Below are 26,133 nucleotides of genomic sequence, written 5' to 3' on the forward strand. Positions count from 1 at the left end.
GGAGTAAATTCAATAATTATATTTAATATAAATATTAAATATTTATATTATTAAAACTGTTAAAATTTAGATTAATAATTTAAAAAAAAATAATATATTTATTAATATTAAGTGAAATATAAATTTAAAAGTATTGACATGAAGTTTAACGATTTAAATACTGTCACTTAGTGTTTGAGTGCGCTTACGGAATCTATTTGGCTACCGAGCAATCAAGGAGTCACTTGACCGCTCAGTGTCGTGAGCCACCAGGACATCACTATTCTCTCTCCACGTGAAACTGTCACATTAACGTACGCAGACCAGAAATGAGATATATCATACATGTAAATACAGAGAAAGAGCTGAGATAAGTAGAAAGATAGATTAACAGACAACACATTGACATAGCAGAGAGAGAGAGAGAGAGAGAGAGAGAGAGATGAGAATGGGAAGCAGAGGAGAAGAGACGGAAGCATGTGATGATGAAACAGGCTCCATGTTATATGAGGCGAAAGAAGTAAAATGGAGAGGAGCTTACAGGGTGTTTTCTTGCACAATTTTCGCAGGTACGTTTTACGTTAATGTTGTGTTTCTTCTAGATTAATGACGCCTTCATGAACATAATTACACAGTACATAGTACATACTCATGATTGTGTGTGTGTATGAAGGGATGTGCATGATATGGGGGTACAGAATAAGGAAGGTATTTGCCGCCGGAGGAGGAGGAGGAGGAGGAGGATGGGTTCATGTGTGTATGATGTGGTCGGAGATGTGCTTCGGAGTGTTCTGGATTCTCACTCAATCTCTTCGTTGGACTATTCTCCATCACTCCCCCTTCAAACACATCCTCTCCCGCAGGTAATTAATTAATTAATTCTCCTCCTCACTTTCATGTTTCCATTTTTATCCTTTTCTCAAATGGAACTTTTCATGATTAATTAATGTTGTTTCCAAGCATTATTTAAATCCTCTCATTCAATGGGTGCAATTGTCCATCAGTTCCTCCTTATCTTCTTATCTGTAACGAAAACAGAGCCAATCAACATGGTGTCAACCTCTGTCCTGGTTAGTAGATTTGTATTTCGATATAGATTTAGATGCCCCCCCCTTTTTTTTAATATATGAAAATTTTAAGCTCAACTGTGACAAGTTTAAGAGTTTTAATAATAATATGATAAATACATAATTTATACAAAAATTGCATGCTCTGTAAGCAAAGGATTTAATGATAAAAACTAATGCATATATATTATACTCCATCCATTAAAAAAAATAAATTATTTTTAAAAGGGTTGAATGTTAAAAAATATAAGATAATTTTAAAATTTTAGTATTTTCAAAGTATAATTAATGTGTTTTTTTTAAAGTGCACATGATAATAAACTATTTTATATTCATTTTAAATTTAAATATTTTATTAAATTAAAATAAATATAAAAAGATGATATTAGTTTGAAGACAAGTAATTAATTTATTAAAAAGTGAAATTCAATAAAAAATTTCTTAAATTTTTAAATAAGAAAGTAATATGTAACTCATCTTTATCTAATACTTATTATATGTCACATTCACATGTGAACTCATTGTGTCATTACTTAATACACATTAAAAGGTTTTTAGTTTCTAAAATTGTGGTCGACTTGAATAAAAGACCATGTGATTTTTCATTAAGAAATCAATCATTAAATTTACAATCAACTATGGCCAAGTCATGACACATGTTGCACAGATACTGATACATGTATCGGATATGTCAATATTTTTATTTTTAAATATATAAGATACGATACATTTTTTATACATGCAAATATATTCATAAAAAATCATAAAAACATTAAAAATGTAATTTTAATTTAAAAAATATCCAACTCAATATATATATATATATAGTCCTTTATAGAAATATTGATCAAAATATCATCATTAATTATACTCTTATTTCATCTTTACCTAATTGCTTGCAGTCTAGTCTCTACTAATAGTTTCATACTTAGGGTTTATATGTCAAAAGATTATATTTTTGTAATTTTTATAATTAAAAATAATTTTTATCCTTTTATTATATCTAAAAATTATTTTTTAAATGAAAATATAATTTTTGAATTTAAAAGCAAATCATAGAAATATATCAAAAATAAAAAAATTAATATCATAGTATTTAATAAAATTTAATTTTTTAAAAATAGCCTCGAAGTATTGGCTTATCAACTCGTAATTTAGAAGTATCGAATACATATTAAAAAATAAAATTTTTTAAAATTAAAAAAATAATGCTTTGAAATTCTATGGATATGCATATTGAAAAAGTATCGACGAGTATTAGTATCGAATACAATACCAATATAGATATGTGATGTATTTTGAAGTATTGATACTTCATAGGTCATGACACTGGGAAATGGATGACTTGTTATTGATGTGTGCCAATGATGTGTCACTTATATTGACCAGAATGATCGCAATTGGAGGGATTGGTTTCTTAATGAAACAGACAACGACCTTGACCCAAGTTTAATCACAATTTTAGAGATCAAAACTATATCCCCCCCCCCTTTTTAAAATAAATAGTGTGAGTTGACGATACATTGTGTGTTAATTTATACGTACGTAAAGGTAAATAAATTAAATAACTTGTGCCGGGACATGTGAATTTACAGATATGGTGAAGAGGAGCTACCAGGAGTTGACATATTTGTGTGCACGGCAGATCCAAAGTTGGAGCCACCAAGCATGGTGATGAACACATTGTTATCAGCAATGTCTTACAATTATCCTGCAAATAAGCTCAGTGTTTATCTCTCTGATGATGGAGGTTCTGAGCTCACTTTCTATGCTCTTCTCAGAGCTTCTCTTTTCTCCAAGCATTGGATTCCTTTCTGCAGAAGATTCAACATTCAACCCAGATCTCCTGAGGCTTACTTTTCCCAGAATTCTGGGGCCAGCCATCAAAATCATCCAAAATTCTCATCCATCAAGGTAATTAATGTTAATATAACTTAACAAAAGCAATGAGCATATGTATCTATATAAGCTGAATAGTTCAATATGGTTTTTGCAGAAATTATACGAAGATATGAAAAGTGAGATAGACACAGTTGTAGAAAAAGGAAAGGTTCCGGATGCAGTGAGGAGCCAACACAGAGGATTCTCAGAATGGAATGCCAAAGCCACAAAGCAGAACCATCATCCCATCGTGCAGGTACTTGTGTATATATATAACTTATGGGAGAAATTAATCATCTTGTTCCTACAGTTTTAATTTATTGAAACTCAATCTCGATAATTTTAGCATGATTAAATAAAACCCAATTCATAAACTTTGATTCTTGCAATACATATTTAAAATGTTGGCATCTATATTTTAAAAAATAAAATTATAAAAAATAAAGTCATTATTAAAGTTTAGAGACTAATGTTTTAAATGCTTAAAATCACAATGATTGAGTTGCATATGTTAAGTTCTAAAATTTAGAGGCAGAGTTTTAATCGGTCAAAACTATAATAATTGAGTTACATAGCAGTTATAATTGAAAAACTAGGTTAAAATTGAGTTGAAAATAATGGACCAAATGATTAGTTTAACAAGTGTTGAAACTTATATGCTATGTAGTGTTTCATGCATGCCTATATTCATGAATAATTTTTTTACTTTTTATTTTTTTTTTGGCCCAGATTATAATTGACGGAAGGGACACAAATGCTGTAGATGATGACGGATTTCCATTGCCAACCCTAGTATACGTGGCACGGGAGAAGCGACCGAATGTCCCTCACCACTTCAAAGCAGGAGCTATGAATGCACTCGTAACTAATAATTTATACGAAGCAGTGATATTTTAAAACAGAACTATATGATTAATTATATATAGTTACAGACAGAAATTAAATTACTTGTGCATTTGCAGATAAGAGTGTCATCAGAGATAAGCAATGGAGCTATAATTCTCAACTTGGACTGCGACATGTATCCAAGTAGTGCAGATACGATCCAAGAAGCACTGTGTTTCTTCATGGATGAAACAAGAGGCCACCAGATAGCTTATGTGCAATTTCCCCAAAGCTTCAACAATCTCACTAAGAATGACTTCCTCTCAAATTCTTTTGCTGTGGCCGCTCAGGTGAACTAATTAAAACACTTGGTCTCACACTTTAAACTCTTCTTTTCAGTGCCATGTGCATGCGCCGCATGCAATTCCAATTTCCATGTTTTACAGATAAAAATAATTGACACTGACGATTTGAAACATGAAAGACTAAAACCTTTGTGCGTGTGTGTGAATTGCTTAAGATTGAGCTTGCTGGCTTATGTGGACATGGAGGAACCCTATACTGTGGAACTGGGTGTTTCCATAGAAGAGAGAGTCTCTCAGGAACACATTTCAAAGATTATCGCAAAGCAAAATGGGACACCAAACCTAAGACAGAAGATAAAAGAACAGCTGATGAACTGATTGAAGCATCAAAAGCTCTTGCCAGTTGTGCATATGAGAAGGGCACACAGTGGGGCAGAGAGGTATGTCTTTTTTAAGTCCTAACCTACAGATGATCAACTCTTTAAGTTGCACTTTGAAGTATTTAAGATGTTCATGCATACATGCGTGACACATTAATGAAAGAAACAAATGACTTTTTTTTTTTTTTTGTGAAGATGGGATTGATATATGGGATTCCTGCGGAAGACGTAGTCACAGGGCTTGTGATCTCAAGCAGAGGTTGGAAATCGATTTACTATAACCCAGAAAGAAAGGCTTTCATGGGACTAGCTCCGACAACCCTTGACGTGCTTCTTGTTCAGCACAGGAGGTGGGGACATGGCTTGTCTCAGGTCTTCTTCTCCAAGTACTGTCCTTTCATTTATGGGCACGGGAAGATCAGCTTGGGTTTTCAAATGGGATACAGTACGTACCTGCTTTGGGCTCCACTCTCTCTTCCAACTCTTTGCTATCTCATTCTCCTTCCCATTTCCACATTTCATGGCATTCCTCTGTTCCCACAGGTAATCTCATATTAATCCCTCTTCTCTGTGTTTTTTTCTTTTTTATTTTTTAATCTTGTAAGGATGTAGAGTACACTTGATCAGACGTGAAAATCCCATATTGAATTGTACTTAATAAGTAGTATATAATGGGTTATGATCCGACTTATATGATATTAAAACAACTGTTTAATTTAACTGAAAGGTTATAAAAAATTTGGTCATATAATATTAAAAAAGTACCAAATTGAATATCAAATGTTTGACGGTGACAACACATGTGAGAAATGCTTTGATTGTGATAATTGTTTTGAATTTTTGAAGGAAAATTAATCTCAATGATTTTTAAGTGTTGATAAAATTTAATAGTTATAATTAAAACACTTATTGAATAAGTGAATATATTTAAACTACTTATCAAATTCAAATTTGCATATAATAAAGTGGTTTATAGGATATTTGTGTGTGTGTGTAATATACAGCGTGGTTTTTAGGAGCCTATTGATGATTATGAAATGTTATTCAATCCATGTTACAGCATAGGATATATATTTTTTAAAAACAATGCTTAGTCTAAAACATGAGACATTAGGTTGTTCAATTTTTATAGTCTTTTGAACTATGTCTCTACCTTATTTGTTACCTTTTGTTGAGAAAAAAAATTATACATTAAAGTTTCAATTATCATTATCAAGACATTTATATGAAGTACTTAGTCAAAGTATAATTTTTCTTTTGGCCAAACAGTCAAAGTATAATTGAAAAATATAAAAAAAATTTAAACAATGAAAATTTTACTATCTAACTTTTTTTAAAACTGTTAAGTACTACGTAGTTGACGATGTCCTGCATGTTGCGGTGGTGAGAGAGTATTTATTATAAATATGAGGTTTTGAACTGATTATTCCCTCATTGTTGCAGCTTACAAGCCTGTGGATCCTTCCATTCTTGTATGCATTTCTGGCAAATAATGCGTACAGCTTCTTGGAGGCTCTGAGCAGCGGCTGCACAGCCAAGGCATGGTGGAACCTGCAACGTATGACTCTGTTTCGAAAGACCACGGCGTACCTGTTTGGCTTCATGGACACCATCTCCAACAACCTCAATCTCTCCCAAATGAAGTTCGATGTCACGGACAAGGCTGTCTCCAAAGAGACCCTCGACTGCTACGAGCGAGAGGTCTTGTATTTTGGAAGCTCCTCCGTCATGTTCACCATCATGGCCACACTCGCTCTGCTCAATCTCTTTGGTGCAGTTTGGGGCTTCAAGAGGCTTCTCGAGGGATCATGGAGCCATTTGGGGTTGCAGATTGTGCTGTGCGTTTTGATTGTGGTTCTGAATAAACCTGTTTATGAGGCTCTTTTTATACGCACTGATAGAGGAAGCTTGCCATCTGAGGTCTTGTTCAAGTCTGTTGCTTTGGCTTCCTTGGGATGCTTTCTAGCTCCTTTGATATGTTGAGATGTATTGAAAATGTTAGATACTGTGATGAAATACCCGATTAGTGTTGGAAGGATGGGCAATGAATTATATGTTTGATAATTGATAGCTATAATTCGTACTATGTTAAGATATTTCCTCTTTTTTTTTTTTTTACAACGTACGATTTGTGATAGATAATTCCAGGTTAAATTTAAACATTGTTAGACCTAATTGTAAAAATGAATTGAAGATATATAAAAAATTAGGTCAGATTTTTAATTAAACTTATTTAATTAAATAGGCTCAAGTTTACAAAATTATGACTTAGAAGATTTGATTTTATAAAATTTCATTTATTAAAACAAGAAGTTGAAAAATGGGACAACTCCACTTCATCTTTGGAGCCTTTTCATTTTTAAAGGCGTATCTCGTGCTCCTAATTAATATTAAATTAATAAAAACAAAGTCGACTTTATTGACCATCTTTAATGATTGAAAATGGAAAATTATAAAATAAGAGACAATCAAATTAAGGTTTATCCTGTATCGTCTTTATCTGGTCATTATCACTCCCAGTGCTTCATGTTTCATAGGATATTTATTTATTATTTATTTGAACACGCAACCCAAAGAAGGAGAAATAATTTAAAATAAAAACACCGTGGAAAATCAATACAAAGTTTACCTGACCGTCTTTCTTGACCAACTTTTGATGAAAATTTCAAAGAATGAGACTTACTCCGTCAAATTTATCTATACAGTATTAAAAGACTTCAATTTAATAGAAATGATTAATTTAATATGAGGTTTTATTTAATTTTTAAAAAATTTTGCAAATTTTTTTCTTATTTTTAATAACTCTAGAAATATATAATTAATTCAAGATCAATAGCAATATTAACTAAATCAATCCAACAATCTAAATATTTAAATATTAAAATATTCAATTAAATCAACTATCATAAAATATAAATGAGAAATAAAATAAAGATTTGAAGGTACAAATTTTTATATTAAAATATCTAACTATACAAATATTCATTTAAATCAACTAATCATGATACCAGCAGGCAATAAAAATTTAAAAAAAATAAAAACTTACAGTAAAAGAGCTAGCAAAATCTCTCTAATAGAAGAAAATAAGTAACACTCACACCTACAAGTTGAAATAGCAAGGATGGGACTACAAGTTGAAGACCTAGGCATTGATGGCTACCAATACACCATCCACAACAACCCACACACCACCCACAACCAAGAAAGTATAAAAGTGTTAGATTTCTTATATTAATATGCTTAAGAAGAGTATAATTTACTAAAATAATTTAAGTTATTTGATTATATACTTTCTAAACTTATATATTTATAATTTATCTTCTAATATTTAGATGTGAGACTTTATTTATATTTTAATATTATCTCTACTATTATATTTCTTTATTTTTTGGAAAAGCACTTCAACCAGAAGGGAAATAGAGAGGCGGAGGAGAAAAGTTTACTCCTTTAGTTGTATTAAAAATGGAGGAGAAATGGAATATACATATCCATGGAACCCAAACAGCAACGGTGACAGCGAAAGGCAACAAGGCTGTTATGAAACAATGATTGATGAGGCTTCAAATAGCAGAGGGAGGGGATAAGGTGGACGCTTTGAATAAAAAAAAAAAAAAGAAGAGAGGAGAGAAGACTTGCATCGTGAATATAAAAAATTGAGAAAAAAAATAGATTTGGCTCCAAATTTTAAATTGAGATACCATGTCAGTTTTGAAAAAATTTAATGAGTATCTATATTTTATATTGATTATTTTGAACTCAACATGGAAAAAGAAGGAAAAAAGTTTTTTTCTTTGAAATAAATAAGTTTTCCATGTCAGTTTTTTTATAATCGATGTGAAAAATATTTTTCACATTTGTTTTCCAAAAAAGTGATGTAAAAAATCTTTTTAAAAATTACAAATCTGCTATTGCCTTTTTTTATTTCAATTTTTTTTTTAAATTGACATACATGAGCAACATAAAAAAGTATTTTGATAGTAGTGCTTTAAGGCCTTGATTCGTAGAGCCCGATCCTATAACTTACGGGCTCAGTGTTGGCCTTGTGGGCTCTGATGCTTTTTTATTCTTATTTTTAAATTTTTCTTTAAATTAAATATATGAAAATACAATAAAGTAAATGAAATTTACTGTTCTTATTCTCAAAATAAAATCAAACAAAAATAAATAAACTAAATAAATCTTCTCTAAATATTAATAAAACAATAACACTAAGATATTAGAAACATCATCATGATGATCATTATCATCTTTAATGTCAAGAATTTTTAGTTGTATGTCGAGATATCTTTAACATATTTATTTAATGCAATTACATATCATAAAATTTAAACTTGAGACTCTAAGATAAATTGATTCAACTTTTTTAACTAGTTGAACGAAGTTCTTGCCGATTTAGTGATTGAGTCAAAATTACAACTAAATAATTAATTTTTTTAATATTTATTTTTTAAAATGTAATCATTACTTTTTCATTAAAAAATTTCACAACATTTTGCTAATGCTAGTTGTTAAAAAATATAAGATATTTTTAATTTTTTAATTTGCAATTAATGAATATTTTTCAAAAAGATAAACAAAAAAACTTATATATTTAATTTTATATACTTAAGGTGCTTGTTTCAAATTAAATCAAGACATGCATATCTTTTATATATTATTTATTTTATAACAAAATTTTGTTATTAAGATATTGAAATTCACATATCTTGATTTGATTTAATAAAAGTATATTACATATATCACCATAAAGTTAAGCACATACTCCCTCTGTTAATAAATTTAGGGATATTTTTTAAAGATTTGGATGTTAAAAAATGTAAAGTATTTTAATTTTTTGAGATGTAAGCATTTTTTTTTCAAAAGTGCTCTTATTGATAATGACTTTATATTTATTGTAATAAGAGGTAATATAAAAAGATAAAGTTAGTTTAAAAATAGGTAACTATTTTATTAAAGGGTGATATTTGATTAAAAATATCTTATATTTTTGAACAGAAAAAGTAAGTTTTACCTTAACAAATATATCACTCAATCATTTACTTTTAAATTTTGGTCCAAAAAAATTATTTACTTTTAAATAAAATATCTTATTAAATAAAACAAATATAAAAAATAATATTATTTTAAAAATAATAAACTATTTTATTGTGTGGCTGACCGTTACGAACTGCGCCGACCAAGCATGCTTTGCTAACGCTAGTGGGGCAGTAAGCAGACTTGCAAGCTCAGGGGTTGCCGGGTTGGACTGTTGTGATCCAACCTAACCATTAATTGTTAATTATTAATTAAAGGAAAAATTTTCAGGCACCGAAAAGTCATCATGTAGATTATTTAAAACCTGGGTGGTGTTGATGCTATCACAACGTGTCATCAATTTGCATTTGATAACATTTTTTATTTTATTCTTAGAATTAGAATAAATTGAGAAATGAATTTCATAAGATACGTCACACGTTTACCTGTTTATTGGATATTTGAAGTCCATGTGATAAGTTTGAAATACAAAGTGCTACAATAATGACACGGAATGGTATAGTAAACAAATTGAATGGATGTGAATGAGAGGTGATCAGAATTATACCTATCGGAGCATCTTCGAAGTGAATGAGAAAGAAGAGCAACGGAAAGATGCAGAGAGGTGATCAGAGTTATGTTGCATTGTTCGAGACGGATAGACCCAAAGGAAAGCTCTTCATCTACAGACTCTTCACCGTATCGTTGTTCGCCGGAATATTCTCCATCTGGGTTTACAGATGCTCTCACTTGTTCATCAAACAAGAACATGACGGCGACAACGTTTCTTCTGGGCTCGTCTGGCTTACTCTGTTTGCTGCTGAAGTATGGTTCGGCTTCTACTGGCTTCTCACTCAAGCCCTCCGATGGAACCTTCTCTTCCGGCATCCCTACAACCACCGTCTCTCTGTCAGGTTCGTCCACCGCCGCGAGGGCACTCTCTCTCTTCCCCCCTCCTCTTAAAAATTGTTGCCTTTTCAATTAAAATCGAACCGGAAATTAAATTAGTTAAGAGAGTGGTTTATAAGTTAATGATCAAATAACCCATCACAAACCAAGTATTAAATTAATTCAGTCATTGATTCAACAATTTAATAGTTAAAATTGATTAGATTGGCAAAGTTTTTAATATTATTTTTTTTAAAATACTTTTTGGGTAAATTTCTCAAAAGTATTTGTTGTTTTCAAAATTTTAATAAAATTGATTTTAGTTTAACTCTTCATTGACGATTTAACTAGAGGAAGGGCGGTGGCAGAGGCTACAGAAGAAAAGTTAAGCTGTGGAGGCAAAATATTAAATTATATTTATATATATAATTATATGTATGCAAATAAAACATGTTCTCAATCTGTCTCTGTAAAAGTTTAAACTTTTTTAACTGAAGGTTCTTTAATCTGTAGATAACATCTTATATAGAATCTTTATTGTGAGGACGATAATATGAAAATTTTGTATTTCAACCAAGATTGGTAGGAAACTTTTTCAAATCCAATTTTAAAAGTATCTATTTTGTTATAATATTCTTGAAGAGAATATAGTTTTTATGTTTTGGGTTCAAAGAAGAGAAGGTTGTTTATTTGATATTGTTGACTTCAAGCCTAGTGGCTAGCTCGGTTCCATTACGAAACATGGCACGAGTCTTAACTTTTTTTTCTTTGCATTTTGTCTATCATAAAGCCACATTAGCTAGCACGTTGAATTTTTAGGCTAATTTTTATGTTAGTCCTTGAATTTTGAGTTATATTTAGATAATTTTATCTTAGTGCCTTTCAAAACTTTATAATAAATATTCTCAACCTTTTTATTTATGCAGATAATAAACTCCCTTGCAATTATTATATGTTCATCAATTAACCAATAGAATTTAGGGTTAAAGTCAAAACTTGTCCCTATATTTTTTTTTTAAAATGTTGAACATTTTATATAGTAATTTTTCTTTTTAAGTAATTTTTTTGAGGTCAAAAAATATCCACCTATTAGTGAACTCTCATATTATCCGGTGATGTGACACCTTGTGGGGCACAAGAAAAATCTGACTTGGCTCTCTGATGTATCTTATCTTAGCCCTTTTGACCAAATACGTGGCTTTCTTCTTTAAAACATTGAAGGCTAACCCTATCCAAGGGAATCATTCTTCATCATCTTCCTTGAACAACATCAGTGTTGTCACAGCTCTCCAGAATTGGAGGGAAAAGCAAGATGAAGTAGACGAGAGGACAAATTTTTCACACCTTGAAAACAATAAGGGACCACGTAGAGGATTACCCTCCAATTTGCTACCACTTCCTTCAAACGCCTCTAGCCCTGCAAACAATGCCTAAAACTTGCCACCCAAAGCCCACCCCCATCTCCTTATACTATCGCTCCAAAAAACCAAAATCCATTATTGATTCTCTCATTAGATCTTCGAAATCCCACTAGCTAAACCTTTTGATGGAAGAAGACCTTGTCAAAATCTTGATTTCTGGTATGTGAGAAGTTGGAGATTACATCTAAATTCTTAAAGAAGTAGGTTTCAAACTATGTTGCTATTGGAGGTGTTGGAGTAGGCCTGATCATTGGCACTTTACGCCAAAAGCAATCCACGTGAAAAACTTTTTGAAGGCAGAGTTTGTTGTTCCACGACAAAGAGCATACTCTCTTTGCCAAATCCATGAGAGAGAGGGGCAGAGTAGAAAATGGAAAGACAAAAGGGTGAGGAAAATTTTAGGAGGATTGCATAGAGATCTTGGTGAGTTACTTATAGATAGCTATTTAAGAGGAGGCTATAGAACAAGGTACGGAGTGAAGAGAAAAAAAAATTGATCAATTGATGATATAAAATGTTAAACTATTTCAATGAACTTCAACAAAGTTACATAAGGGTACGTAAAACAAAATTTAAATAAAAAATTGACAGCAAAATAATATAAAATTAAGCATTTTTTAGACTTAATATCCTCTTTTCACAAATTCAATACGAAACTAACAACAATTTTTAAACAACATTCACATAAAGCAATTTTAGATCAAAATGCTAACTAAAACTAAAAAGATAAACAATTATGTAACACAATGGCCATAATCTATGAGAAAAGAAATACAGTTCCAAGCTCAATAACAAATAAAAAGAATTTCGAAGTCAGAACAATGCACAAATTCATTTAAAATATAAGTCATAACTCTCACATGTTCTGTGTCCTCTTGATACTGAATGAGAAGGGAGATGTTGTAGATCCATTTTGTTCAAATTCATTTTATATATTTTGCCAACACACCATTGGAGCTTGCAATACTTAAGACAAAAAAATTCAATTTTTTTTTAAACTAAACTTTGCCAAGCTACCCACAACCCAATGAGGGAGATTGTGGGGGGGGGGGAGTGAGGGAGTGGTGGAGCAATGGTGGTGCAATGGCCAGCAATGGAAGAAGAGACCCATGCAATTGAGAGACCCGTGGCAAGCAAAACACTCGCGAGCAAATTAAAGAAAGACCCATGCAACTGAAAGACCCATAACGAGCACAAACGGTGACGAACTCATGGCATTTCTGTGGCAGAGGAAGGTAGGGAATGGCCAGAAATAGTGGGTTTGGGTGTTTCGATGGTGGAGGATCAAAGGCAAGGGAGATGAGCTCTGGGTAACATTCAAAGATGGAGTCCTTTTAATTAGGGGAGGGAAAAAGTTTTTAAACTACGGGTACTAAGTTCTTCTACCAAAACCATTTAATGTTGTATATAAAATGGTCCTCTAAAGAAAACCACTTAGTAACTAAACTAAATGCTAAACAATTTCCTTTTTAGAACCATTTTATATCATGCTGACATCAAGCCTCGCGTAACTTTAGACAAATACTAAACAATTATTTTAAAAAACCATCTAGTATTTATCTACTTATAAAACGGTTATTTTATAAAATTGTTTAACAATTATTTTCTTAATTTTCATCTTTATTTATAAAATACTTTTGCATATGATCGTTTAATAGATAACGTCATATAAATACTTTTTTTTACAGTGGCGTAAAATAATATAATAATTGACGCGTGGCATGGGGGTTATCTAGGGAAAAAAATGAAAGTTTGGAGAATTTACTGTCAAGTTTTAAATGTACACAGTTTAGGAATCTTGTGTAGCTTAATTTTTATACATTGTTAAATTTGGTTTAAATGTAAGGTATTTTATAAAAAATTATATATTTCAATATGCAAGACATGTTAAGAAACTGAGAAAATGACAGTTAAATCTTAAAGGAATGAATTAAAGATAGGTAGGTCTTTAACAAAAATAAATTATAAATATCAATTCAATCAGTTATAAACATAAATTTCTGTCACAATCTAAAAGTTATATTGATATTAAATATTTATTTACAGTTAAAACTTCTAAATTTATAATAATTTGAATAAGTATTTTCACTTTATTTAAAAAAAATTGTTAAAGATTTAACTGGTATTAATTCAATATTTTAAAATCTAACTATCATTCTTTCTTAAAAATTCTAGTCAATTACAATTTTGATCTTTTCACTAAAATATCCTTTTAGAAATATATCAAAATTATGATTCCTATTGAAAACAAATAACCAATGATTTCTGTTAAAGAAATTAAAAGCAGAGTTAAAAAAAGGTATTAATTAGCCAAATATTCTCTTGATAAATGTGCATGAGGTTAAAAGGCCATATATCAGTGTATGTTTGAAGTGGAGGAAGTGTAAGTATTTGAATTAAGATTTAAAAAAATTATACAGGGTGGGCTCACATTTTGTAGAGAAATTGGCGTTACTTGCAAAACGATATTAGCCAAGCCCAATACATACATGCACTCCCATCTCCCATTTTTATGTGTCCCGATATTTTAAGATGCCATCTCTTTTAGAGCATATTAAAAAATATCTCATTGATTAATTAAAGAATGAAATGAAAGAATATAATTTTTAAGATAAGAATTATAAAAAACATAGTTTAATAGTCTCTTCGAATGTATAGACAAAAATCTCTTCCTTTCACCATGGCAGTCGGCAAGGCCCACAAACCACCGCCGGCATCAAAGTCATGGCCATGGCGGAAGAAGAAGATTCTTTGGCTTTTTTTTTTTTTAAAAAAAAAAGAAAGGACATTCATGTAATATAATTTGATTAAACTCTCTTGAGACTTCGATGACATCTCAACATCTCGAGATCTGAGTGAAAAAAAATCCATCTTCCAAAGAGACTCAATTGATATATTATCTTAACTTGGTAGATACGGGCATAGCTTGCCAAGAGTGGACGTGTTTGTGTGCACGGCAGACCCAGAGATAGAGCCACCATTGATGGTGATAAACACAGTGTTATCAGTAATGGCTTACGACTATCCCACCGAGAAGCTCAGTGTGTATCTCTCCGACGATGCTGCCTCAGAGATCACTTTCTATGCTTTACTAGAAGCTTCCTCTTTTGCTAAGCACTGGCTTCCCTTCTGCAAGAGATTCAACGTCGAACCCAGATCTCCTTCTGCTTATTTTCACAGTTTGTCCAATCCCACTTATTCTTCAGATGACGACTCTGTTTGGTCCAAAGAATTCGCAGCCATTAAGGTAATATATATAATTAAACTAATTAGGACCTATACGTGTGCCTGTTTTCTCAACTGAGAGGTTTCTTTAATTCCTTCCTCTGCACGTAGAAACTATACAAAGATATGGAAAGACGAATCGAAGATGCTACCAAGTTGGGAGAAGCACCGAGAGATGTACGTTCAAAGCACAAGGGATTTACTCAGTGGGATTCGTATTCCTCTCAGCGTGACCACGATACAATTCTTCACGTATGTTATTATCACCTTCAACTTCTCAAGCATGATTTTCGATCCTCTATTTAATACCTGTTTCATCTGCTCTTATTATACGCTTTGAGGGATTTTTTTTTCCTATAGATATTACTTCACAGGAAAGATGCACAGAATTCGAAAGATGTAGAAGGGTCTGTTATGCCAACTCTAGTGTACTTGGCTCGTGAGAAGAGACCCCAATGTCCCCATCATTTTAAAGCCGGAGCCATGAATTCTTTGGTACTGCATGAATTTAATTTCATCACAAAGAATATATATATATATATATATATATGGGTAATGAATAGCTCAGGAAGTTTCTTGGTTGAAAATGCAGATAAGGGTGTCTTCAAAGATTAGCAACGGCACGATCATTCTGAATGTCGACTGTGACATGTACTCTAACAATTCAGAATCAGTGAGAGATGCACTGTGCTTCTTCATGGACGAAGAGAAGGGTCATGACATAGCTTATGTGCAGTTCCCGCAGAACTTCGTGGGTGTCACCAAGAATGACTTGTACGGGAGTGACCTACGAGTAATTGCCGAGGTTCGCTAACACATGCATTAGATTCATATCAGATTCGATGATATCATATTAATAGTTTTTGATAACACCCACATATATTATCATGTTGTCTCCGGTGTCTTTACATATCAACATTTGTGACATCATCAGTATGTAAGCTGACGAAAAAGGTTATATGCTGATTCTTATCATTCGTAATAACGTGAAGGATTGGGTTAATTTGTAGATGGAATTTCACGGTGCCGATGGTTATGGTGGTCCATTGTATATTGGATCAGGTTGCTTTCACAGGAGAGATGTTCTTTGTGGGCAGAAGTTCAGCGATCGACGCAAGGTCAATGACTGGAAGAGCCAGGATGACCCATTCATGGAAGCAAGCTTACAGAAACAAGAACAAGACTCAGAGGCTCTTGCTAGCTGTACTCATGAACAAAACTCACTATGGGGAACAGAGGTCTCTCTCTCTCTCTCTCTCTCTCTCACAGTGCGCGCGTGTATCTTTCTATGTAATTTCTGAGATGAATGTGATAAGTTGAGTGCAGATGGGGCTGCTATATGGGTGTGCAGTGGAGGATGTGATAACTGGATTATCTATAAAGAGCAAAGGGTGGAGATCAGTGTATTGCAATCCAAAAAGGAAGGCATTCTTAGGGGTGGCTCCAAACACATTGGGGCAAACACTAGTGCAACACAAGAGATGGTCAGAGGGTCAACTTCAGATTCTGGTTTCAAAGTACAGTCCTGCATGGTATGGTTTTGGCAAAATCAGTTTGGGACTCCAAATGGTGTACTGCTGCTATAACTTATGGTCATCTAACTCTTTGGCCACCCTCTATTTCTCCCTCGTACCCTCTCTTTGCCTCTTTAAGGGCATTCCCTTGTTTCCAAAGGTATAATCTGTGCATATCTCCATTTGTATAACCTTATAAGCATCACAGTTTCTTTATCATCTCTGTTTCTACACCTCCATTAATGTAGACTGGAAATAGACATTAGACTAAATTACACAAATCTCCCTTACATTTTGAACCATAGATACACATATAATCCACTTAAAACTTTATATGCAGATAACCTTCTAAATTTTAAGTTATGTATAGACAACTAATAAACAAAACTAGTAGCAGAGGACTTTACATTTGTATAAATATTATAGTTTAAGAGGTTTATTGTAAAGTTTTGATGGTTAGGATTAAAAAATAATTAGAAATTTTTTGTTAAAGAACTTCTAATATCCTTAAATCAATAATAGTTTGTGGGTATCCAAAGTTTTTATAAAATTAAAATTTTTCCTTGTCCTATTGGTATTGACTTAAGGCACGAGCTCCTGGAGAAAAATTCCTTGATATTTTTGCACCGTAACCCATGCATGTTTCAAAGGTTAGGAATGTTTTCATAGATAACATAAAGTTCAGGAGGTTATATGTAATAACTTAACCCAGATATTACACACGCGCATATATAAGATGGACACCAGGAATAATTGACCAAGCGTGGTGGATTGTTTATGAACCAGATGTCAAGCCGATGGTTGATACCTTACGCATCTGTAATAGTTGGAGAAACCACTTACAGCTTGTTGGAGTTTTTGAGCTGTGGGGGAACAGTCCGGGGTTGGTGGAACGAACAGAGAATGTGGCTCTACAAGAGAACAAGCTCTTACTTCTTTGCTTTCATGGATACCACCTTGAAGCTTCTAGGGTTTGCTTCTGATTCAGGATTTATAATCACAGCTAAAGTTGCAGAACAAGAAGTTTCACAGCGCTACCGGGAAGAAGTTATGGAGTTTGGAGCCTCTTCGCCGATGTTCACTCTATTGGCAACACTTGCCATGCTCAATTTGTTTTGCTTTATCGGCGTATCTGTGGAGGCTCTTATGAGTGAAGGTGGCATTATTAGGGTCTTGGAGAAGATGGTGTTGCAGGTTATCTTATGTGTGGTTCTTGTTCTCATCAATTTGCCAATATACGGAGGACTGTTCTTTAGGAAGGACAAGGGAAGATTACCATCCTCTGTGGCCATTAAATCTACAATATTTGCTTTAAGTGCATGTGTTCTCATAAAGGCCTTGCACTAAACTTAGGTTCTTACCTTTGCATGATGTATGATTATGCAAATTCAGAAAATTCCGCGACACGGCGCAACTGTTCCTCAGTTCCTAATAATCGAGGCTCTTTTTTTGTTTCCTTTTTCTTTATTTTTACCTTTTATTTTATGAACTTTTTTGTCTGTAATTGTCTTTATATATATATATATATAACTGTTCTTCAGTTCCTCCTTATCTTCTCTTCTATAACGAAAAGGCAGAGCTCTGACTTAAACATAGGGTCAACTTTTGTCCTGGCAGATATATCGATATAACTTTTAGTCGCTCGTTGATGTCTGCCGGGACCCTTTTGTCCTGGCAGATATATCGATATAAATTTTAGTCGCTCGTTGATGTCTGCCGGTTATGTTTCAGGGATATGAATGCTTGATAGTTGCTGGCTATAATCGTGAGATGTTAAGAGATTTTTTTTTTTTTTAACAACAATTTGGGATGATTATTTTTAAGTTTAATTTGAATGCAAAATTATGTTTTGAATTATTAAGTTTGTTTAATTGAGTCCCTTCTTAATTAATCCAGTAATTGTTGATTTCGTGTCTATTGCTATGATTAAAAAACAATTATTGATTTTTTTGTGATTTAAGTGAAAAATGTGTTTTGTTGTGCATATATCATATTTTAATTTGACTTGTTAATTTATTAATTATTAATTTTACAATTCAATCCTAATTCTAGATAAATGCTACTCCTTCCATTCAAAAATATAAGACATTTTTAACCAAATCTCATCTCACAATAAAGTGGTTACTTACTTTTAAACTAATCCTATCTTTTCATATTTACTTCTATTAAATACCCTATAATAAATATAAATTCACTATCAATAACAGTATTTTTTTTAAAAAATATAATAATTATATCTCAAAATAAATATTTAATTTAAAAAAAATTATATTTTTAAATAAAGAGAGTAAAATATTGTACTAATTGTTTGGCTCAAGCAAGCCCATCGTTTATGTTTAGCTTGACTTTTTGATGCCCAACAGTTTGGGCTTGCTTTATTCATTCACTGGGGCTAGAATATCCACTTGTTACAAAGAAAAATTTATTTAAAATGCGTTTGGATATATAAAAATTTATATTTAAATTTGAATTAAATTCTCTATTTGAATATATAAAAGTATTTGAATTTTGAATTTGATCTAAATGTAAATTAATATTTTATTATAACTTATTTGTAATTCCAACTTCTATTTACACTCTAATTACTTAAAATTTTAACTATTTCAACTCTCTCTTTTTTTATATTTCATGTTTTTACTATCAAAATTTTTGATATTCTTGCCACTCCTCTCAGTTCTCATTTTTATCTCTCAGTAGTTGAAGAATTAAGGTAAGTTTATCACTTTTCATCTTCCATTTTTGCTTTGAATCTCACCTCATCTCTCTTTTCATGCACCTTTAAAATTTTTTATATCATTTAAATGAAAAATTTTAAATACATAAATTTTAAATATAAAATTTAAAATTTAAATTCAGATGCATTTATTGCATAAATTACTTTCAAGTCACAAGCCTCTTAGTTAAAAAAAGCTCTCCATCACTAGTTGTTAGAGCTCTGACGACTAGTGGTTGATTAATTTTAGGAAGGGGCCGGGTGATCTTGGTAAAAGTGAAAGTACCCAGTACCACTTATTTAAAAACAATAAAATGTATATCATCAGCCTTTGGGCCACCTATACACTGTGATATGATAATGCAATAAAATATTATACATAAGCGATAATTGATATTCATAATAAAATAAAAATTTAGACATATATAAATGACAACTGGAATATATAAAAGTAATAATTTAGTTATATGTAAATAACAACCTGATTCAACGTGAATGACAACTTGATTTGAGGTAAGAAAATGATAACTTGGATCTAATTAAATAACAACTTAATTTATTGCAAATCATTAAAATGATTTAAGAATGAAATGGTTTGTAAAATTTACCTCTACTTAAAAGCATACATTTTAAAATAGAAATATTAGAAAGTTGTAAATGTGGGTGATTTTGGGAAAAAAAATTAATCAGTGCTCTAACTTTGTACGCGGAATAATTAATATATAAGATTATCAAGTTGTGGTAATAAATTACTAATATATGTGGATAGAGTACTAAAAAAATATGTGACAACTAAAATAATAAAAAAAAATTTCCAAGTCTCAATCCCACTAATCTTCTCCCATCCCAATGACAAGTAAAAATATATATCATCATATCTCACTTCTTTAACCATTAATTTTTATTTTTTTTAGAATTTCAGAACTTGGCCCTGTAAGTGTTCAATTTCAAATCGAGACTGATAGAATTTAAAAATTCATAACAAAATCAAAGGATTGGCTTGAAAATATGTTTTGAAGTGAAATTATTGCCCTTCGTTTTGTTTTGTTTTTTTTTTAATTAAAACTTTCGCTCCTCAAAAGACCGTTCATCATTTTAGTTTCACGTACTTCTTTAAATCTATTACGAGAACTTGTTAGCAATGCATTATATGTATTCAATCTTATTGGCTTGTTATATGTGTAAAGTGCACTAGTTAAAACTCTTAACTCAGCTTGTCATTTCATTGATATATACTTGTTAGTTAACTGGAGGAACTCGCTAGTAGCTTCTACGTATTCAATTAATCTTGTTAATTTGTTAGATAAACTTGTTAACAAGTTAGGAAATAACAGGTTAGGTCAGACATAGTTTGTCAGCTTGATTTACGTTACATATAAGATTTTGCATTATGTTATTAAGAGGCATCATTAGTTTGGTTGTTATTGAATTTATGTTGAAGCTCAAATATTGTCCCCCTAGCCACCTTGAAATGTTTATACTTCAGTGATTGGTGCCGCTGTGGGATGGTCTGGGCTGGCATCGGCGATGGGGCTTTGATAAGGTTGAAGATTTTATTGAAAAATTTAATGGAAGTATTGTGGTTATTTTCAATTCAGTGCATTATTAAAGGACTAAATTTATATCTTTTAACTAAATTTATAGGTTTTAACCAAATCTTCTTTCCATGAGGTTCTAAACAAAGAGGCAAAATTTATTTTCTTTTAACCAAATCTGCAGTTCGAAAACTAGTTTTCATTGTTTCACTTCCACTCAAATAATTATTAATTTATTGTTAACTCGCCAAATTTATTTATTTTGGTTCATGCTAAAATATCATTCCTCGACACAGGCACCCACACAATACTGCTTTAATTTCAATATCAAATTTCTACAATTTTAAATGACTAAGTATATAGCAATATTCAAATAAATGTTTTAAATATATTAATAAAAAATGATCCTAAAAAATAATATGAAAAGTTATGGAAAAAATTAAATTGAAACATCAGAACTAACCATTTATATGATGTTAAGATCTTAAAAATGAAAGAACTTATCGCAATAATATACGATTTGAGAATATGTGAATCATTCTTTATATATGGGGGTCTATCTTCTAAAATTGATATCTGTAAATATATATGAAGTTTTTTAGGTTAAGGATTTAAGGGTTATTTTTATTCTTTAATTTTATCTCTAGAATTTTGCAGGTATCTTAATTTAATTTTAAATCATTTTTGTCTCTAAACGTTCGAAATGCAATACCCTATTATCCCATAGTTAATGCATCATAACATCTAGAATGGGTCCTACCATTTGTTATTATTATTTTTATAATAAAATATTAGGTTAAAATTCACTACTATCTTGAACTTTTTACTTGAGGCTTATAAATATCCAAAACTTATCGGCAGAAGTAACCTTTAACTTAATATTTTATTATAAAAAATAATGGGATTCACTCCACCAAAAATGAACGTTATTACACATTAACAAGGGAAAAGATTCTCTCTTCTTCCTTCTTTGGGAAAGAAACTTTTCTTTTCTTTTTTTTCTCTTCTTTTTTCTCCACTTCCCTTATCTTCACCTTTCATTAATTTTATCTTTTTTAAAAAAATTATTTAATAAAATAATATAAAGGGTGAAGGTGGAGGAAGTAGAGAGAAAAGAAGAGGAAAAAAAGGAGAGTCCCCTCTCCCCTTCCTTCCTATCCTTTTTTCCTCCTCTTCTTAATTTCTAACTATTACATCAAAATTTTAGATGATTTAAATTTGATCTCCTTCAAAATATTTCATTTTAATTTACTTTTATTGTATTTTTATATTATTCTTATTAAGTTTTAGCAGTTTGAATTTTATTATTTATATTTTTTACCATTTAATATTTTAATAATAATTTTATAGGAGATTAAATTTAAACCATTTAAATATTGATCTAATGATTCAAGAGAAAAAAGAATGAAAGAGGAGAGAATCCATGTCCCATTAAAAATGGGGCAATGAAGTAGCATTTTGAATGTTTAAGAACATATATGATCCAATATTGTCTATTTAGGATACTTGCAGACCTTAAGGCAATAGTTTAAGAGCAAAAGTATAAAAAAAAAAAAAAGATTTACAGATCTCAATTTCAGAAAATCTAAATCCAAATCCAAGAGATTAATTGGCTATGAGAGGTTGCAAGAATGCGGGCCAATGAGTGTGGAGAAACCATGGTAGTCTAGTCTAGCTATGTCGGGTTTCACGCCATTTATGTAATTGAAAATTATGATTAAGCTGGGATCGATGTTAAATATAAAACTAGTTTAGTAATTTTTATGGTATTAACTACATAAATACATGGCTTTCATGGGACTACTTTTTTTTTTTTTAATACAAGAGAAAGCAAAATAGAGAACAAAAGAAAATTTAGAATCCTTCATGATTGAAGGAATAAAGTCACAGGCCACTATGTGAAGACTCAAAAGGAGTGATAAGACAACTCTAGCTAAGAAATCAATTTAAGTGTTAAATTCTCTTTCAATGCAAATCAGATCAACCTGTCAAAATCTTTAAAGTAATTGTTGAATCTATGTAATAATTTCTCAATCCTCATAAAGTTCATAATTAATAGCTCTTAATAGAGATAAGGCATCTCAATAGTCACTATAAAGTTTGACACGCTTGAATTTGATACCCCAAAGTCTCTTAATTGGGACTATTCTTTTTCAACATTTTCATCAAAGCCGATCAATAATAACAATTGGATGAATCTTTGCGGGTGTCTCCACTTGTCTATCTTCCTTTTCTCCTGCATTTCGACCAAACGATTTCGGATTGTTTTAAAAAAACTGCTTAAAGATTGAATATCTATTTCTTACTGAGATTAATTGAACAGACAGTGAGTAGAACGATCAAAAGAAAATAACTTGTGTATCAGTCTTTGCCATTTTGTCAACGAAATCAGCTCAGAATCTGGCTTGAGCTCGCTTGTAAGGATTTGAAGGAAAAAGTGAAGCTTTGTCGTTCTAAACCTTGTTGATGCATGGCACAATAGTGGCAGAGTCGCATATGGGCTTGCTATTAAGGATTAGAACTGGGATTTTCTTGTGAATCGGATTTGTTTGCAAAAGCAAAGGGCTCTTGTCCCGTGGATTCTCTTCCATTTACCCATACTCCACACCCTTCTCTTCTAGTGCGATCCTAGGCAACCCTCATTCCAAACATGCTCTCCCATGTATCCAACAGAACTACCTCATCTACCATCGTTATGCTCAATCCTCGAACGTTTTGAGTGTATCAGAGTTAGATACTCTTCGGCAAATTAGAAAATATCTAAGGATTAAGAAACAAATTATTGCCTAATCAAGTGCGCTTGGTAGATGATGAATATAAGGTTGGTGATACAATCAAAGCACATGCATCAGATGAATCTAGGAAGAAGAAGTAGAGCAGTAGTGCCTAGAGGGAGACAACCCGCAGGGAGAGATCTTTTCTTTAGTTGCTTTCAGTGCTTCTTCTTCTTCTTCTTCTTTTTTTTCAAAAGACAAAAAAAATCTAAATGGCACCGTTTGGTGGAAATGGAGGTAAAAAGGATGGTAGGAAAGTGAAGACACCCCTCATTAAATAAATTTAAATTTATAATAATCAATAATAAAATAAAACTAATATATCTTTCTGTTGGATTTTGCTTCGATTGCTCATAAGTTATTACCTCTAATCTTATTTATTAGTCATTTTAAAATTTTTATTAAAATTATAAAAAACTTTAAACCTTATTAATTTCATTTAAATTCAAAAAAATTTTAACATTATCCTCATTAAAGATACATATTTTAAAAATAAAATACTCGAGTATTTAAAAATATTTACAGCATTTAATAACAGTGAAATGGTAAAAATAAATATAATAAATATTAAGGTGCTTGGTAAATGCTCTCTTTTCTATATACTCTCTCTATTTAAAAATATAAGGCATTTTTAACCAAATCTTACCGCTCAATAAAGTAGTTATTTACTTTTCAATTAACCCTATCTTTTCATATTTATTTCTATCAAACATCCTATAATAAATATAAAGTCATTATTAATAGTGACACTTTAAAAAAAAAAAAGGCAATGATTACATCTCAAAAGACTAAAAATACCTTACATTTTTTAACATCCAACTCCTCAAAAAATACTTTACATTTTTAAATTGATAAATTATATCAGTATATTGTTTCAATAAAGCCATGCAATTTGATAAGATAATGTTAAAAGAAACTGTGACTAGCCCATTACAGCAGCGAAAATGATAGTGAAATTTTAAAGGAGAGAAATTATAATAATTAGGGTCTGACCAAACTTTCAAAAAACCTTCTGTCTTCAAAGTATCCTTTCCCTTCGTTACGCGTGTGTCTCCCCGCTCTCACTGAAGCTCCTCTGTTCGCCACTCCCTGCTTATCACCCAAATGAAGTTACTATGAACACGTGTTAATGTCAATCGATTATTAAAACAATATATAGGACTTACCCATGAGAAGGTGTTAATGTCTGCTGTCTCGTGTTTGCCCGTCCGACGCCTCTCGTTGCCTTCTCCATGAGCAGCTATGTGCTCTTTGTGCCTCAATAATCGTTGCTTCTCTATCGCCTTCTTTATCACCTCAAATCCTCCCTCCTTCCTCATCGACTTTGTGCTGCCATTTTCCCATCAATTATAATCACCATACTCACCCGTTTCTAAATTCCAAAACTCATGCTACTTGAAAACCACATCAACCCGACCAGTTTAACTAGTAAATGTTGAATCAGTGTCTTAATCAATTCAATCATGGGTTGACAATGATTTTGATCATCAACTTTTAAATCAGCATCTTAACTAATTCAATAATAATTTTTAACAACTTATTAAAATTATCATACGTAATAATTTGAATATATATTAGTCCAAATAAGAGTGTATTTAATCAAAATATTTTTAACCAAGGGAATTGAACCTAACCAAAAAAAAAAAAAGAAGCAATTCTCTCTTATTAAAATGAACAAAAGTTTGAATTCTAATAAAAAAAAGTGTTTGCATATTTACTTTCCTATGATTACTCGAATAGTTTGTTTTTAATAGAAAGATATGTGTGTATGTGAAGAAATTAAATATTTTTAATATTTATTATAAATAATAATTCATAAAGTAAAAATATTAAATGACAAATTATGCATAATTCGGGGATGGCCTGCGTGGAATAAACTTGACATTTTATTTTCCAAAGAGTAACATTAATTAATATAATATATAGATCTGGTAAATTTAAAAGATTAACTTGTAAATAATAAGGTATTCAATTAGTTTTTTTAAAAATTTATTTATAAATTTAAAATATTTAACTTATAGTGAATATTAAGTTATCAATATTATAAGGGGTTATTCACTCCGATCCTGTTTATAAGGTAGAGACAAAATATTTTTTTTATTTTTTAAGTTATGCCATTAAATATTTATTATAAACTTTTTCTTTTATCTTTCATTGAATGTCTGAAAGAAAAAATATATTATTAAAATTTATATAACTAATAAATGAGGCTTAATGTGTTTTTATATCAATGAAATATGTAAGAAGTAATTTATAAATAGGATCAAAAAAGTAATTAATAAATATAAGAAATTTGAACCGTAAATTTTTTAAATTTAGTTACAAACATGTGAAATTTAACTTCTAAATATTAGAATATTGATATTTCAATAAAACCATTTTTCAAAAAATATTTTTAATAAGAGGAGGGGAGGGGGCATTTTAACTCCCTGCTTCTTCAAAAATTCTCAACCAAATGAGGGCTCCTCTTTCCTCTCTTGAGCCAAACATTTCTTAAAGGATGTTTAGAATGCTTCTCTCTCTTTTTTCTAAGCGTAGGTGTAACCGCCAACATTGGTAATAGGCCTACTATTGGGACCAAAGCCATTCTTCATCAAACGGTAATTCCACCAT

At 31.1% G+C, this 26,133-nt stretch overlaps 2 protein-coding genes across 5 annotated transcripts; both read left to right on the forward strand.

Annotated features, from left to right (window-relative positions):
• The first annotated feature begins 327 nt into the window (after positions 1–327).
• Positions 328–6,521, forward strand: LOC129317592 (cellulose synthase-like protein E6). Of its 4 annotated transcripts, XM_054961913.1 has the most exons (9): positions 765–842; positions 984–1,049; positions 2,642–2,960; positions 3,043–3,183; positions 3,657–3,812; positions 3,890–4,102; positions 4,273–4,497; positions 4,633–4,980; positions 5,881–6,521. In XM_054961913.1, the coding sequence occupies exons 3-9, from the start codon at positions 2,715–2,717 to the stop codon at positions 6,418–6,420; spliced, it is 1,869 nt and encodes a 622-aa protein (XP_054817888.1). In that variant the 5' UTR covers positions 765–842; positions 984–1,049; positions 2,642–2,714; the 3' UTR covers positions 6,421–6,521. The 4 variants fall into 4 exon arrangements, with proteins under 4 accessions (XP_054817889.1, XP_054817890.1, XP_054817887.1 ...); XM_054961915.1 differs by lacking the exon at positions 984–1,049 and having other exon boundaries at positions 657–842; XM_054961912.1 differs by lacking the exon at positions 984–1,049 and having other exon boundaries at positions 709–842; positions 3,657–3,788.
• A 3,406-nt stretch (positions 6,522–9,927) lies between these two features.
• On the forward strand, positions 9,928–18,049 carry LOC129317866 (cellulose synthase-like protein E1). The gene is made up of 8 exons (XM_054962270.1): positions 9,928–10,364; positions 14,673–15,006; positions 15,096–15,236; positions 15,345–15,479; positions 15,577–15,789; positions 15,995–16,222; positions 16,311–16,658; positions 17,285–18,049. Exons 1-8 carry the CDS (start codon positions 10,042–10,044, stop codon positions 17,843–17,845), a joined length of 2,283 nt encoding a protein of 760 aa, XP_054818245.1. The 5' UTR covers positions 9,928–10,041; the 3' UTR covers positions 17,846–18,049.
• Positions 18,050–26,133: the final 8,084 nt, after the last annotated feature.

Source organism: Prosopis cineraria, unplaced genomic scaffold (assembly GCF_029017545.1).
Source record: "Prosopis cineraria cultivar Desert tree isolate PC_DT_omini unplaced genomic scaffold, ASM2901754v1 PC8, whole genome shotgun sequence".
Classification (NCBI taxonomy): Eukaryota; Viridiplantae; Streptophyta; class Magnoliopsida; order Fabales; family Fabaceae; genus Prosopis; species Prosopis cineraria.

Bases quoted from the DNA above. Each gene is read 5' to 3' on its own strand.
- LOC129317592 (XM_054961915.1), top strand. From the start codon at position 661: ATGATATGGGGGTACAGAATAAGGAAGGTATTTGCCGCCGGAGGAGGA. The intron at 4,498-4,632 runs GTATGTCTTTTT...TTTTTTGTGAAG, and splicing joins GCACACAGTGGGGCAGAGAG to ATGGGATTGATATATGGGAT. The intron at 4,981-5,880 runs GTAATCTCATAT...TCATTGTTGCAG, and splicing joins GCATTCCTCTGTTCCCACAG to CTTACAAGCCTGTGGATCCT.
- LOC129317866 (XM_054962270.1), top strand. From the start codon at position 10,042: ATGAGAAAGAAGAGCAACGGAAAGATGCAGAGAGGTGATCAGAGTTAT. The intron at 15,007-15,095 runs GTAATATATATA...CTCTGCACGTAG, and splicing joins AAGAATTCGCAGCCATTAAG to AAACTATACAAAGATATGGA. The intron at 16,659-17,284 runs GTATAATCTGTG...TTTATGAACCAG, and splicing joins GCATTCCCTTGTTTCCAAAG to ATGTCAAGCCGATGGTTGAT.